Raw genomic sequence first — 13,263 nt, forward strand, 5'->3', positions numbered from 1 at the left:
TAAGGATATAGTGCACAAAATATAAAATCTTTTCTTAGAAGAGGTTACAAGTGATAGTTGATTTTTCATGTCTAAACTTTTGTTTAATGGCACTGAGATTCATTCAACCTACTCTCAAGTGAAAGAGGTTATTATAAGGTTTTTCTGGCCACTGTCAAGTGAAAGGAACACAGGGGAACCTATTTATTACCGTAAAGGTTATTCCCTGGATATATAAATAGTTCACTGATTGACTGGCTTCGTAGTGACTTAGTTTCTTTGGTCTGTAAGAACACCCTGCTCTCTCCTTCTTCTTCTATTTTGCTCACACTTTCTGTACATCATTAATCATATTCTCTCATTAGATCAGCTAAACCATGGCTTCCCTGAAATTAGCTTTCTTATATATGTGTGCCTATGTTTGTATACGTGTGTGCTCAAGTATGTGTTTTTACTTCAGTTTCTTTGAACTCTTCAAGGTTTTAAATCGCATTGAGATACATGAGAGAGATTCTGAAACAGGCTAGTTAACTACATTGGTTCTGTTTGGGAGTAAAGTTTCATACTTTCTACCCTGGATATTATGCACCTGGGAGTCAGGTACTGGGAGTCAGGTACCTCTTCAGGTTTAATTACATATAACTGGGGGTCAGATATGTCTTCAGATTTAATCACACTTAATTTAATTAGGCTATGCTGCTGCTTCAGTTGTGTCCGACTCTGTGTGACCCCATAGATGGCAGCCTACCAGGCTCCTCCATCCATGGGATTTTCCAGGCAAGAGTACTGGAGTGGGGTGCCATTGCCTTAGGCTACAGAGTACGGAAATTTCTAAGTAAGGAATATTTACAAAAGAAATTACATTGAAGAGGGATTTACCATTAAAAAGCAAAAATCTGATTATGGCAAACATTATGAAGTCAAATTCACCAAGTACAGACACTATAGAGGGTTACAGATTTATTTTTACATGTTGATAAAACTTTTAGATTCAATTACTATAATTCTGTTAAATACGAAATATTAAGGAGTCTCAAATAAAAAAAAATTGTGCTCTGGGATTAAATATAAAAAAATGTTTCTATTTCTCTGTACCCTACCTTCTTCTGAGGTTTTATTTGTGAACACTTGATAGGGTATAAACTAAGCCTAAAGTGCCCAAGATAAGTTCCGCAAGTATGCTGAGTATATTAATACCTCAAAGCTCATGAACAAGGCAGGTAAGTCAGAAAGAGGGAAACTATGCTAAAACTGGCAAACTCTGGTTTTCAGCTCATTACATTAGTGGTACAGAAATAATAAGTAATATTCATATTGCTACTGGATATTCAAAGAATGTGCTAATAAAATTAAGATTTTCTTGAGAACCAGCTAATCTCTTGGGTGGTCACAATTAAGAACTAATTTCCTAATGAGCCATTTTTTTCTAAAATAGTCTGTCTGCCATACTTTTTTCAAAAGAGGTATCTGATAGGGTGAAGATCAGGGAGTGTATCTGATTATTATGAATCTTTAAACTGTTATTCTCTTTGGTATTTTGTTTTTTTTTTTGTTTTTTTTTATTTATTTTTTATTTATTTATTTATTTTTTATTTTTTTTTTTAAATTTTAAAATCTTTAATTCTTACATGCATTCCCAAACATGAACACCCCTCCCACCTCCCTCCCCATAACATCTTCCTGGGTCATCCCCATGCACCAGCCCCAAGCATGCTGCATCCTGCGTCCGACATAGACTGGCGATTCATTTCACATGATAGTATACATGTTAGAATGTCATTCTCCCAAATCATCCCACCCTCTCCCTCTCCCTCTGAGTCCAAAAGTCCATTATACACATCTGTGTCTCTTTCCCTGTCTTGCATACAGGGTCGTCATTGCCATCTTCCTAAATTCCATATATATGTGTTAGTATACTGTATTGGTGTTTTTCTTTCTGGCTTACTTCACTCTGTATAATCGGCTCCAAATTGCAAATAGAACTACCTTATGACCCAGCAATCCCACTTCTGGGCATACACACCGAGGAAACCAGAATTGAAAGAGACACATGTACCCCAATGTTCTCTTTGGTATTTTGAACACACTAAAAGTTCTTTAAAATATTTAAATACCATGGCTACATATCTGTCTCTCTCAACAGACTGGGATTTCTTTCTTTAGGTTTTCACATGCAAAATCTAACATGTCATCTAACACATGATATGAGCACAAGGTTTTTATATGGAGAATAAGTGAGTCATTTAGGTTAAATTGCTCTCTGTCTTCACCTTAATAACTTTAAAGGAAGTGACTCTTTTCTCTTCTGAATGCTTTCCTGGACTGAGCAAACCAGTTCTTGATATTCTTGTAAGGTGCACACCACTAAATAGATAATTAAATAAATATAAATATAGAATTAAATATAGAAATAAGCAATCACTTGGAGAAAAGTGATCTAAGACTATATACCTCAATAATCTTCAAGGGAGATGACTGTGGGGATTTTCCTGGAGATTCAGCGGTAAGGATTTTACCTACCAGTGCAGGGGGTACAGATTCTACACCTGGTAGGGAGCTAAGATCCCACATGCCTCACAGCCAGAAAAGCAAAAGGAAATAAAAAATACAACAAATCAGAAGCAATATTGTAACAGATTCAATAAAGACTTTTAAAAAAGTTATACATCAAAAAAACTTCAAAAATAAAAATTAAATAAAAATTTAAAGAGAAGGTAACTCTCCTTCCTGATAATTCTTCTAAACTGAGCAGTATTCTTCTTAGTGATGTTCTAAAGTAATCTTAATAGAAATTTTCTATTCAAATATTTAAATTTTTGGAGCCATCAAGCAATGATTGAACTACATCCAATGTTTTTGAGGGAAAGTGACTCATACCTCATGTTATAGAAGGATTTGCATAAATACAAAAATACTGATAACATAAAAGGTAATATGAATGAATTGATACATGAATATGATACAACCGCTAAATTATTGCAGAAAAATAAGATGAAACCTAAAGTGAAATCAATAAGCAATCTTGTTATAAAGCTTTTCACATTTTCACATTTGCCAGTGGTGAATCACAAGCTTTTATTAGTAGACTTTAGATGGTACAAAAAGAGAGACATGATGAGTTAAGTACTATGTTCACAAACCATTTGTACAAGAGATCTGACATTTCATGGTTCCAAGAGTCAAGAGAATTTCTCTCTGAGTTCATATGTTTTGGACAAAAGTCTATGTATTGAAATAATTTGACAGTAAGTTCAGTCGGTAAAGAATTTACCTGCAATGCAGGAATCCATCTCCAATTCAGGAGACCTGCATTTGATTCTTGGGTCCAGAAATCCCTTGGAGAAGGAAATGGCAACCCACTCCAGTATTCTTGCTGGAAAATCCCATGGACGTAGGATCCTGGAAGGCTACAGTCCATGGGATCGCAAGAGTCAGACATGACTTAGGGACTAAACCACCACCAAGTTATATATAATAAATATCATAGAGTGGGTACTTATATCACCTCTGAATGTATACCTGTGGGGTAACATTTATGAGGAATTTGATAAAGACTATAACATTTGACTCATCTGAATAAAGTTAAAGCAATTTTAGAATATTTAGATAAATAAATTATGCCCCCTTTATCAGTCCTCTGTAAATATTATTTTGCTCATCTGAGCTTTTGAAATCTATTAATAAGAACCGAGCATCAATAAAACTCCCTGTCAAGTAAACAAACATTTTGCATTGCTAGTGAATGATAGAGCCACAGCTTTACAAACCAGGATTATGAGTGGCACCTTCTTATAAAAGTAGACTATCGCAAAAAGGATTTGTAAAAGTCTGTTGCATTCTAGTTGGAGTTGTATGAAGGAAGGTGTATATGTATGTGTGTGTGTGTGTGTGTGTGTGTGTGTGCATCTGTGTGTGTTAGTCACTTAGTCATGTCCGACTCTCTGTGACCCTGTGGACTGCAGCCCTCCAGGCTCCTCTGTCCGTGGAATTCTCCAGGCAAGAATACTGTAGTGGGTTGCCATTTCTTTCTCCAGTGTGAATTTTAGTAGTAGTAGTTTAGTCGCTAAGTTGTGTCTGACTCTTGCAACCCCACAAACTGTAGCCTGCCATGTTCCTCTGTCCATGGGATTCTCCAGGCAAGAATACTGGAGTAGGTTGCCATTGCCTTCTCCAGGATGAAGGAATACTCATAGGCATTACTGAAATTTGCCTCAGGAATTTGTTTTGAGGTCTTCTCCAGTGAGCAAATGAAAGTGGTTGCCAGACTTTAAAGTTTTGCTATATAAGACATGGCCTCAGTATTTTTGGTCTGGAGAAGGTTTGAAGCAGATATAAAACCAAATGCTTACCTTGAAGAGTAAAAAAATTAATAAAAGATGATTTGAAAAAAAAATCCTGTTGTACACTCAAGCCATAAGAAAAGAAAAAGTACCAACAATCCCTTCAAGACAAATTAGTTCTAAAATATACATCTATGTTACTGACATATGTTAACTAGGCATAGTTACTTTATGTCATTTTTTTTTAAGTAATGGGAGAGTTGATTGCCTTCTAAAAATGATGCATTCACTTTTATAAATTTGGATCTATACAGCTTCTTTTAAACAAGAATTATATAATATACCCGTTTATCCAATATGGTCACTCCAAGTTTTTGGCAATAAAAACAAGTTATCTTATTTTATGCTCACATTGTCTCTCCTGTATGGCAAGAAGACCTTCTTTCAGCTTACTAACAATGGTGTCATTTAAAGCACCATTAATAACAGTGTATGGATTCAGAATAAATTTATTGAAATCTTTTGTTGAAACTGTTATTTGATTCTTCAAAAAACACCTACAAACACAGACTCTGAAAACAATAGCAGAGTTCATATTCTACATAAGCATAGAAATTTGGGGTATACACTAAGATCTTGCAACTTTGCTCATGACCAAAAAATTTAAAGCCCAAATAGTTGAGAAGAAGTCACAAAATATACTACAAAATTCCAAGAGCTTTATCCCAGTTATGAGAAGGTATGATCCTTCTAGTATTGGCAAGAAGGCAGAACTGTATTTAAATCCCTACCTTGTTCCAAGTGTGGCTTATTGGCTTTGCAATCATTTAAAAGGAAACTGGTCGTCTTCAGGTGCAGGTCTGAAAGATACGGCTAACCTAGGATTCAGGACAAGATTTCCTTTTATAAAACTGGGATTATATACGTTCTGGATCTGTTTAAAGGAAATCAAAGTCGCTAAAGAGCAGAAAGGAAACACATCACAAAAGTTCAGATCACAACGCTCAGGGTGATTGGAACCATTGTGGAGGAAAAGTAACATCCAAAGAAACTTCACCTTAGAAGGATATTCTTTCTAAAAGTCTAGTACAAAGGTGGCCAGAAGCTCTAGATACAGAGGCAGGTAACCTAATATTAGGGGTTCTCAGGTTGTGCTAGTGGTAAAGAACCTACCTGTCCACGCAGGAGACATGGGTTCGATCTCTGGATCAAGAAGCTCTCCTGGAGGAGAGCATGGCAACCCACTCAGATATTCTTGTTTGGAGAATCTCAGGGACAGAGGAACCTGGCAGGTCAAGGTTCATAGGGTCAGTCACTTCAACTGAAGTGACTTAGCATGCATGCAACCTAATGTTATAAATCTGGGGGAAAAAATGGATCTAGAGATATCTCCTGAGATCTGACTTTTCAAAGAGATTTGAATGTAAAAGTGTCCAGATAACCTTTTGTTTCATTCCCTGGATAACTTGACTCAGGTTTTTTATTTATTTAATTTTTAAATTTGTATTTATAAATATAGCTGATTTACAAGGTTGTGTTAGTTTCAAGTTTCAAATATTCAGGGTTGATTTCCTTTAGGATTGACAGGTTTGATCCCCTTATAGTCCCAAGGACTCTTAAGAGTCTTCTCCAGCGCCACAATTCAAAAGCATCAGTTCTTTGGCACTCAGCTTTCTTTATGATCCAGCTCTCTGATACAGATACATACTATAAATATTGATAGAAAATCTTTACTTTAGACTTCACCATGAAAGTTTCAAGAAAATAACTTTGATCGAGAAGTATACGTGAGGAATTTTCAGGCAGATATTTAAACACAGTTCTTTATAGAAGATTTCTAAAGCATGCAGTGTAAACACAGTAGTATAGTGAGACAATTTGCAACTGTTAAGCTTCTGTGCTCAACAATGACACACAGTGAGGCCAAACAAACTGAAATGTCAGAGTTTGGAGCAGAGAAATTTTTATTGCATGGTCATGCAAGGAGATGAGGTGACTCATATTCTAAAAAGGCTCAAGCTCCCCTCCAGGATTCAGCAAATGTTAGTCCTTATGTACTCTTGAACTGTGGTGTTGGAGAAGACTCTTGAGAGTCCCTTGAACTGCAAGGAGATCTAACCAGTCAATCTCAAAATCAATCCTGAATATTCATTGCAAGGACTGAGGCTGAAGCTGAAGCTCCAGTACTTTGGCCATCTGATGTGAAGGGCTGACTCATTAGAAAAGACCCTGATTCCAGGAAATTTTGAAGGCAGGAGGAGAAGGGGATGACTGAGGATGTCAGTTGGTTGGATGGCATCGCTAACTTGATGAACATGAGTTTGAGTAAGCTCTGGGAGTTGGTGATGGGCAGGGAAGCCTGGTGTGCTGCAGAGTCGGACATGACTGAGCCACTGAACTGAACTGACTGATGTGCTCTGGGTCATCAGATAGTTAACGTCTTCCATTTGGTTGAGGCAGGTAGGAGTTTACATCTGCAAAAGAATTCAGAAAATTTGCATCAAATACTGTTATCTAGGTACTTCAGAAGGAGAAGGCAATGGCAACCCACTCCAGTACTCTTGCCTGGAAAATCCCATGGATGAAGGAGCCTGGTGGGCTGTAGGCCATGGGGTCACTGGGAGTCGGACACGACTGAGGACTTCACTTTCACTTTTCACTTTCATGTATTAGAGAAGGAAATGGCAACCCACTCCAGTGTTCTTGCCTGGAGAATCCCAGGGACGGGGGAGCCTGGTGGGCTGCCGTCTATGGGGTCACACAGAGTCGGACACGACTGAAGTGACTTAGTAGCAGCAGCAGGTACTTTAGAAAGGAGCTAAAGCAGAGGATATAGAGGAAGACTTGCCACTCCACCTCCCCAGGCCCCATGGTATCTTACTGAGTTACACAATCACCACCAACCAAAAGCAATCATATTTCCGGTTACTTGAGAGCAAGTGCTCACATGTCCATAATCTCCTTTGGAAAAAGATGGAAGGGTGACTTCCAGGATATAATAAAAAGTAATCCTACAAATTCCTGTGTTTAATGTTTGCCCTTTGTTTCACTGGCCATTGAACCAACATATTATATAATACATGACACGACTATTTTCAAAAATGTAAATAAAAAGGAGAAATATATGTTGAAATAGTGAAGGAATGCTAAGCTTACAAAGAGTGACAATAAAAAGAGAGAGAGGGAGAAAGATGAGTCAAGTTAGTTCCAGTATTCACTCACCTTTGGTCATATCACCAACAGTGATAATGCATACATTATACCCTTGCTCTTGAAAATAATTCTGTAGGCCAACAACAGACTTTTAGACTCTACCTCACCACTATTGAATCAGAATCTGCATTTTAACAAGATTCAAATATGATTCAGATGCACATTCCATTTTTTGAGAAGCACTGTTTTAGATCACAAAGCAATGAAGTAATGTTGTGACTTGCCAAAGAAGAAAAAAAATAGAAACTCTCTAAAACAATACAGAGCATGAAACAAGAACATATATGGAATCAACAGATTAACTATGCCACATGAAGAAATTTCTATGAATTCTGTAACTATGTAATACATCAGTTACTTTATAAAGCTAGAAAGCAAAATGAAAATAAATTTTAAGTGCTATTTCCTTTTTGGTGAGGAGGATGTCAGCAGAAATATGGGCAAAGATATTACAACTAGCTCTTCTCAGTACTTTTTCCTGTTTATCTTATGCCTTCTAGTAACCCTATAAGATGTCTCATAAGCTAATATTAAAAACAACAAATTATACTTTTATTTATTCTGCTTGAATGATGCTCATTAATATTTTATGTTATATACAATTGCTATCAGATTTTATGTATCCAATTAATATTACATAAAAATGGAATTTTTGTGAAGAAAATAGTTGAAGGAAGCAGATGTGTAGGTTCTTAAAATGCAGCTGTTATTAAAATTAAAGAATATAAATAATATTTTGGAATAAATTCTTACATATTGTGTAACATAATTATAAAAGTATTTTGTCAAGAGATCTAAATTTTCTTAAATTTCTACTGCTTGGAACTTTCAACAAGAAAACATTGGCATAGATTTATAGGCAAGGATACAAAATATAAAAATGAGGCAACAATTTGTATAAATTTATGAGACATTGAAAAGTAAGAGAGCCTCATTTTTTTAATATGCCAAAGAACTATAAATACATCTGTATTAGCTTGACATATTTTGACTAAAAGAAGATCATTTCCTCTTTCACTCTAATATTTTTTAACTGAAGTTGAATCTAATTTTCAAATGCAAAAATCTCAGAAATGACTTTGGTTAACAAAAATGAGATATTTCATAGTAGACATGTTGATGGAAAGCTTTATAGCCTATATGATTAATTTATAGTTAAGAAATAGATTTGAGATACTATGCTCTTTCCTCTCTTTCTAAATGTTAGAAATTCTTGCTCTAAAAATCTGCCGAAATCTCATAAAAATTTGTGGTAAAAGTCTTAACTTAGATATTTCTGAACAAAATCATAAACAGATATTTTCCAAACAAGACATGGGATGTTTATCTAGGCTGATCCTTTATTACGGCTTCCCTGGTGGCTCAAACAGTAAAGAACCTGTCTGCAGTGTGGGAGACCTAGGTCCCATCCCTGCATTGGGAAGATCCCCTGGAGGAGGGAATGGCAACCCATTTCATTACTCTTACCTGGAGAATCCCCATGGGCAGAGGAGCCTGGCAGGCTACAGTCCATGGGGCTGCAAAGAGTTGGACACGGCTGAGCAATTAAGTGCATCCTTTATTAATTTTACTTTATTTTTAAAATCAATAAGATAAAGACATTCTTCTCTGGAAATAAGTAAAACTCAATGGACCATGCAAATATCTTCCTGTCAAATACATAAAATTCAATATCCTTTTTAAGTCAAGTCTTTGCATAGAGCACAACAATAGAAAAGCTGAATTTATGTTAATTTGTTATCATTGATATATTTTAAAATAGTTTTAACATATTTAATACATGCTAGAATCAAATATTTTATGCAAAAGAACTCTTTTCCTAAACATATCATTGTTCATTTGAATTGAAACACTAAGAAATTGGAACAGCTTTCTCCTTCAACTATATTTAAGATCTTGTTAAAATGATATTTTAACCTTAGACTATCATTTTGATTTCTAATCCATTAAAATTACCCTCTTCTTATCAGCTACTTTAGATTTGAGAAATTTCAAATTAAATGAAAATATTATTAAATCTCTTTTCCATAGAGAACAAATAATCCCTAAGTGCACCATTTAATGTTGAATCTGAATCAGTGCACAATAAGTTTAAATACTGATATGTAAATTCACATCTTGAGGGAAGTGTTCTCATTCAGGCTGAAACAAATTCTTCAGCTAAGTGAAAAGCATTTATCTCAACAGAAATTTCATTGCAAATATATATATAGAAAGATAGATATTTGAATATTCAAAATGTTCACATGACTGTCCTCCTTCTCTACCAAAGATGACAACTTTCTCATTTTAGGTATTTTTTAGCAATTATGTTGACCTCACATTGTTCATGTTAAAAATCATAGCTCAAATGCATTGTACTTCCTTTTAGGCATACCCAGGTGGCTCTTCTCACTGTGCTTGTGGTTCAGAAAATCAAGATTATCTTTTAGTAATATCTAAATCTAAAGAAAAGAGACTAATATTGTAAAATGGCCTGATTTTTCTAATGGAGTATTAAAAAGGGGGCTATGACTTGCCCTTTTATTTCTGTATTTAACTTTCAAAATATATATCTGAAGTAGTTTTATTTCTGTTTACTTGAAATGGGTTAAATGTCAGACTAACAAATATTTGCTTCTTATAATTGGATAAAGATAAGGAGAAAGCACTTCCAGTGGTGTCTTGAGTAAATGAGATTTGTTACATCTCAAAGATAATTTCACAGATTTTTAAATTTTATATTTTATTTTCAGATGTAAAATATTTAAAGGAAGAGGATGCAAATCGCAAGACGTTCACGGTCAGCAGCACACTGGATTTCCGAGTGGACAGAAGTGATGATGGCGTGGCGGTCATCTGCAGAGTAGACCATGAATCTCTCAATGCTACCCCTCAGGTGGCCATGCAGGTGCTAGAAATACACTGTAAGTAAATGGTATTCCATAACTCTCTATCGTGGTGGCAAATCTCCACATCTACATTTAAAATTATTTTTAAATTACATGGAAATTACAGCAAGTGTGCAGCAAAATCTACAGCCAAATGAAGTAAAACTAACCTCCATGATATTAATCACACCCAAAGGAAAGGAGTCCTTGTACATTCTTCACAAAATGGAAATACAAAGGCGATATCAAAAGGTTAACATTCCTAATTATCTTCCAAATTTTGGCCAGGAAGATCAGAAATTTTGGCAATCAATGAGAGGTGGAAATCTGAGAAAGCCTTGATAAACTTTCTAAATGTAACATTATTATATGCAAATATGGCTTCATATCTGTTCTTTTAAAATAGACATATTTTTCTATTTTTAAAAATATACTAGGTCTTTGTGAACACAAGGACATATATATTATTTTTTTTAATCAATATAATTATTGTTCACAAGTGATAAGAACATAAATTGGATGACTCTGGTCAGCCTGGTCAGTACTGACATGTTTTGCTGGCCTCATCTTAACTTGTATTATTTTATGTTAGGGCATCAGCATAACAGCCTGATGAACAGTTACTTCTCTTTACTCAGTTTATGAATAAGATCACTGAAAATTATAGTGATTGAATCACTTGGCCAAGTTCACACTACTAGCAAATGTTCAACTTACAATCATGACACTTTGGTAGTTAGCAATATCCTTGGGATATAGCAAGTGATCTATAAATATTTATTAAAATGAAGAGGAATGAACTGAAATATATAACAAAGTTGAAAAGTATAGCACAAATAATTATGTTTCCGAATCCTACTACTTGATTTTTTCCAATATTAGAGATTTTTTTATGGAGTTTGTTATCTGTGATAAATTACAGTTTGAGTTTAGGATTTGTGTGTGTGTGTGGTATGAAATTACATTAAATCTTAAATGTTGTCTAGGTCCTAGTCTTCTATGTCTCATATTTTGTTTTTGTTTATTTATTTAATAAGAATACATCAAGTACCTACTATGAAACAGGTGTTCTTTTGGGCACTGGGGTTACAGAGGTGATCAAAAAAGTACAGCTTTAACAAAACAAGTTGAGATTGTCTCCAAGTACCAAAATCACCACTATCACTGCTGCTGCTGCTAAGTCACTTCAGTCATGTCCGACTCTGTATGACCCCGTAGACAGCAGCCCACCAAGCTCCCCCGTCCCTGGGATACTCCAGGCAAGAACACTGGAGTGGGTTGCCATTTCCTTCTCCAATGCTTGAAAGTGACGTTGCTCAGTCCTGTCCGACTCAGCGATAGTGACCCCATGGACCACAGCCCACCAGGCTCCTCTGTCCATGGGATTTTCCAGGCAAGAGTACTGGAGTGGGGTGCCATTGCCTTCTCCGCACCACTGTCACAAACAGCAACGAATTCCAGTACCGTTATAGCATCTGTTCTAGGTGGAAGTGACAGAAAAGCAAAATAAATACAACATATAGAATGATAAGCATTAAGTGTGAGGGAAAAAACAAAGCAGGAGAGTGGTGAGTGCAATTAGAATGGAAGTCAAGGATAGCAAATGTGTGTTTGTATTAGTATGTAGCATATATATAATGTATTTATATATAAATATATAATTTGTCACATATAATATCACATCAAATTATATCATTATATACTATATCATAATATTATATAGTATTAACACATTTAAATATAGTATTAGAAATATTTATATGAATATATTATATGATATAAAATTTATTTATATATAATATATACATAAATATATTTAAATATTTTAACTGAATTAGTATGTTTAAATTTTAAATAAATACATATACAAAAATTAACAGAGAAGGCGAGTAAAAATGTCCTGGAACGTGTGTGTTGTTTTTATGTTTCTAGAAATAGCAAGGATATCAGTGAGACCAGATTAGAGAGTAGAGAGTATCATGAGAAAAGATCAGAGAAGTATCAGGAGGATGAGATGTTTTTTAATTTGTAACAGAGAAAATATCAATCAGATCATTATTTTTAATTATTGCTCATATTACTTTATTTATTCTTAGTTTCAGTTCAGTTCAGTTCAGTTCAGTCGCTCAGTCTTGTCCGACTCTTTGGGACCCCATGAATTGCAGCACTCCAGGCCTCCCTGATCATCACCAACTCCTGGAGTTTACCCAAGCTTATGTCCACTGAGTCAGTGATGCCATCCAGCCATCTCATCCTTGTCATCCCCTTCTCTTCCTGGCCCCAATCCCTCCCAGCATCAGGGTCTCTTCCAATGAATCAACTCTTCACATGAGGTGGCCAAAGTATTGGAGTTTCATCTTCAGCATCAGTCCTTCCAATGAACACCCAGGACTGATCTCCTTTAGAATGGACTGGTTGGATCTCCTTGCAGTCCAAGGGACTCTCAAGAGTCTTCTCCAACACCACAGTTCAAAAGCATTAATTCTTCGGTGCTCAGCTTTCTTCACAGTCCAACTCTCACATCCATACATGACCAGTGTGAAAACCATAGCCTTGATGAGAGGGACCTTTGTTGGCAAAGTAATGTCTCTGCTTTTGAATATGCTATCTCAGTTGGTTATAACTTTCCTTCCAAGGAGGAGTAAGTATCTTTTAAATTCATGGCTGCAATCACCATCTGCAGTGATTTTGGAGCCCCCAAAAATAAAGTCTGACACTTTTCTTCCAAGGAGCAAGGGTCTTTTAATTTCATGGCTGCAATCACCATCTGCAGGGATTTTGGAACCACAAAAATTAAATTCTCTCATTTAGTTTCCATTATTTCCCCATCTATTTGCCATGGTGATGGGACTGGATGCCATGATCTTAGTTTTCTGAATGTTTAGTTTTAAGCCAACATTTTCACTCTCCTCTTCCACTTT

The 13,263-nt window shown here is 35.6% G+C and overlaps 1 protein-coding gene across 3 annotated transcripts in view; it reads left to right on the plus strand.

Moving 5' to 3' along the window:
- CADM2 (cell adhesion molecule 2) overlaps window positions 1–13,263 on the plus strand; it is a 1,299,579-nt gene that overhangs the window by 1,113,488 nt on the left and 172,828 nt on the right. For all 3 annotated transcript variants that reach the window (XM_069578719.1, XM_069578709.1, XM_069578730.1), the window contains exon 5: window positions 10,208–10,378. In XM_069578719.1, the coding sequence (XP_069434820.1) occupies window positions 10,208–10,378 (171 nt within the window). The remainder of the gene's footprint in view (window positions 1–10,207; window positions 10,379–13,263) is intronic.

The sequence above is a fragment of the Ovis canadensis genome, chromosome 1 (assembly GCF_042477335.2).
Source record: "Ovis canadensis isolate MfBH-ARS-UI-01 breed Bighorn chromosome 1, ARS-UI_OviCan_v2, whole genome shotgun sequence".
NCBI classification, from domain to species: Eukaryota; Metazoa; Chordata; class Mammalia; order Artiodactyla; family Bovidae; genus Ovis; species Ovis canadensis.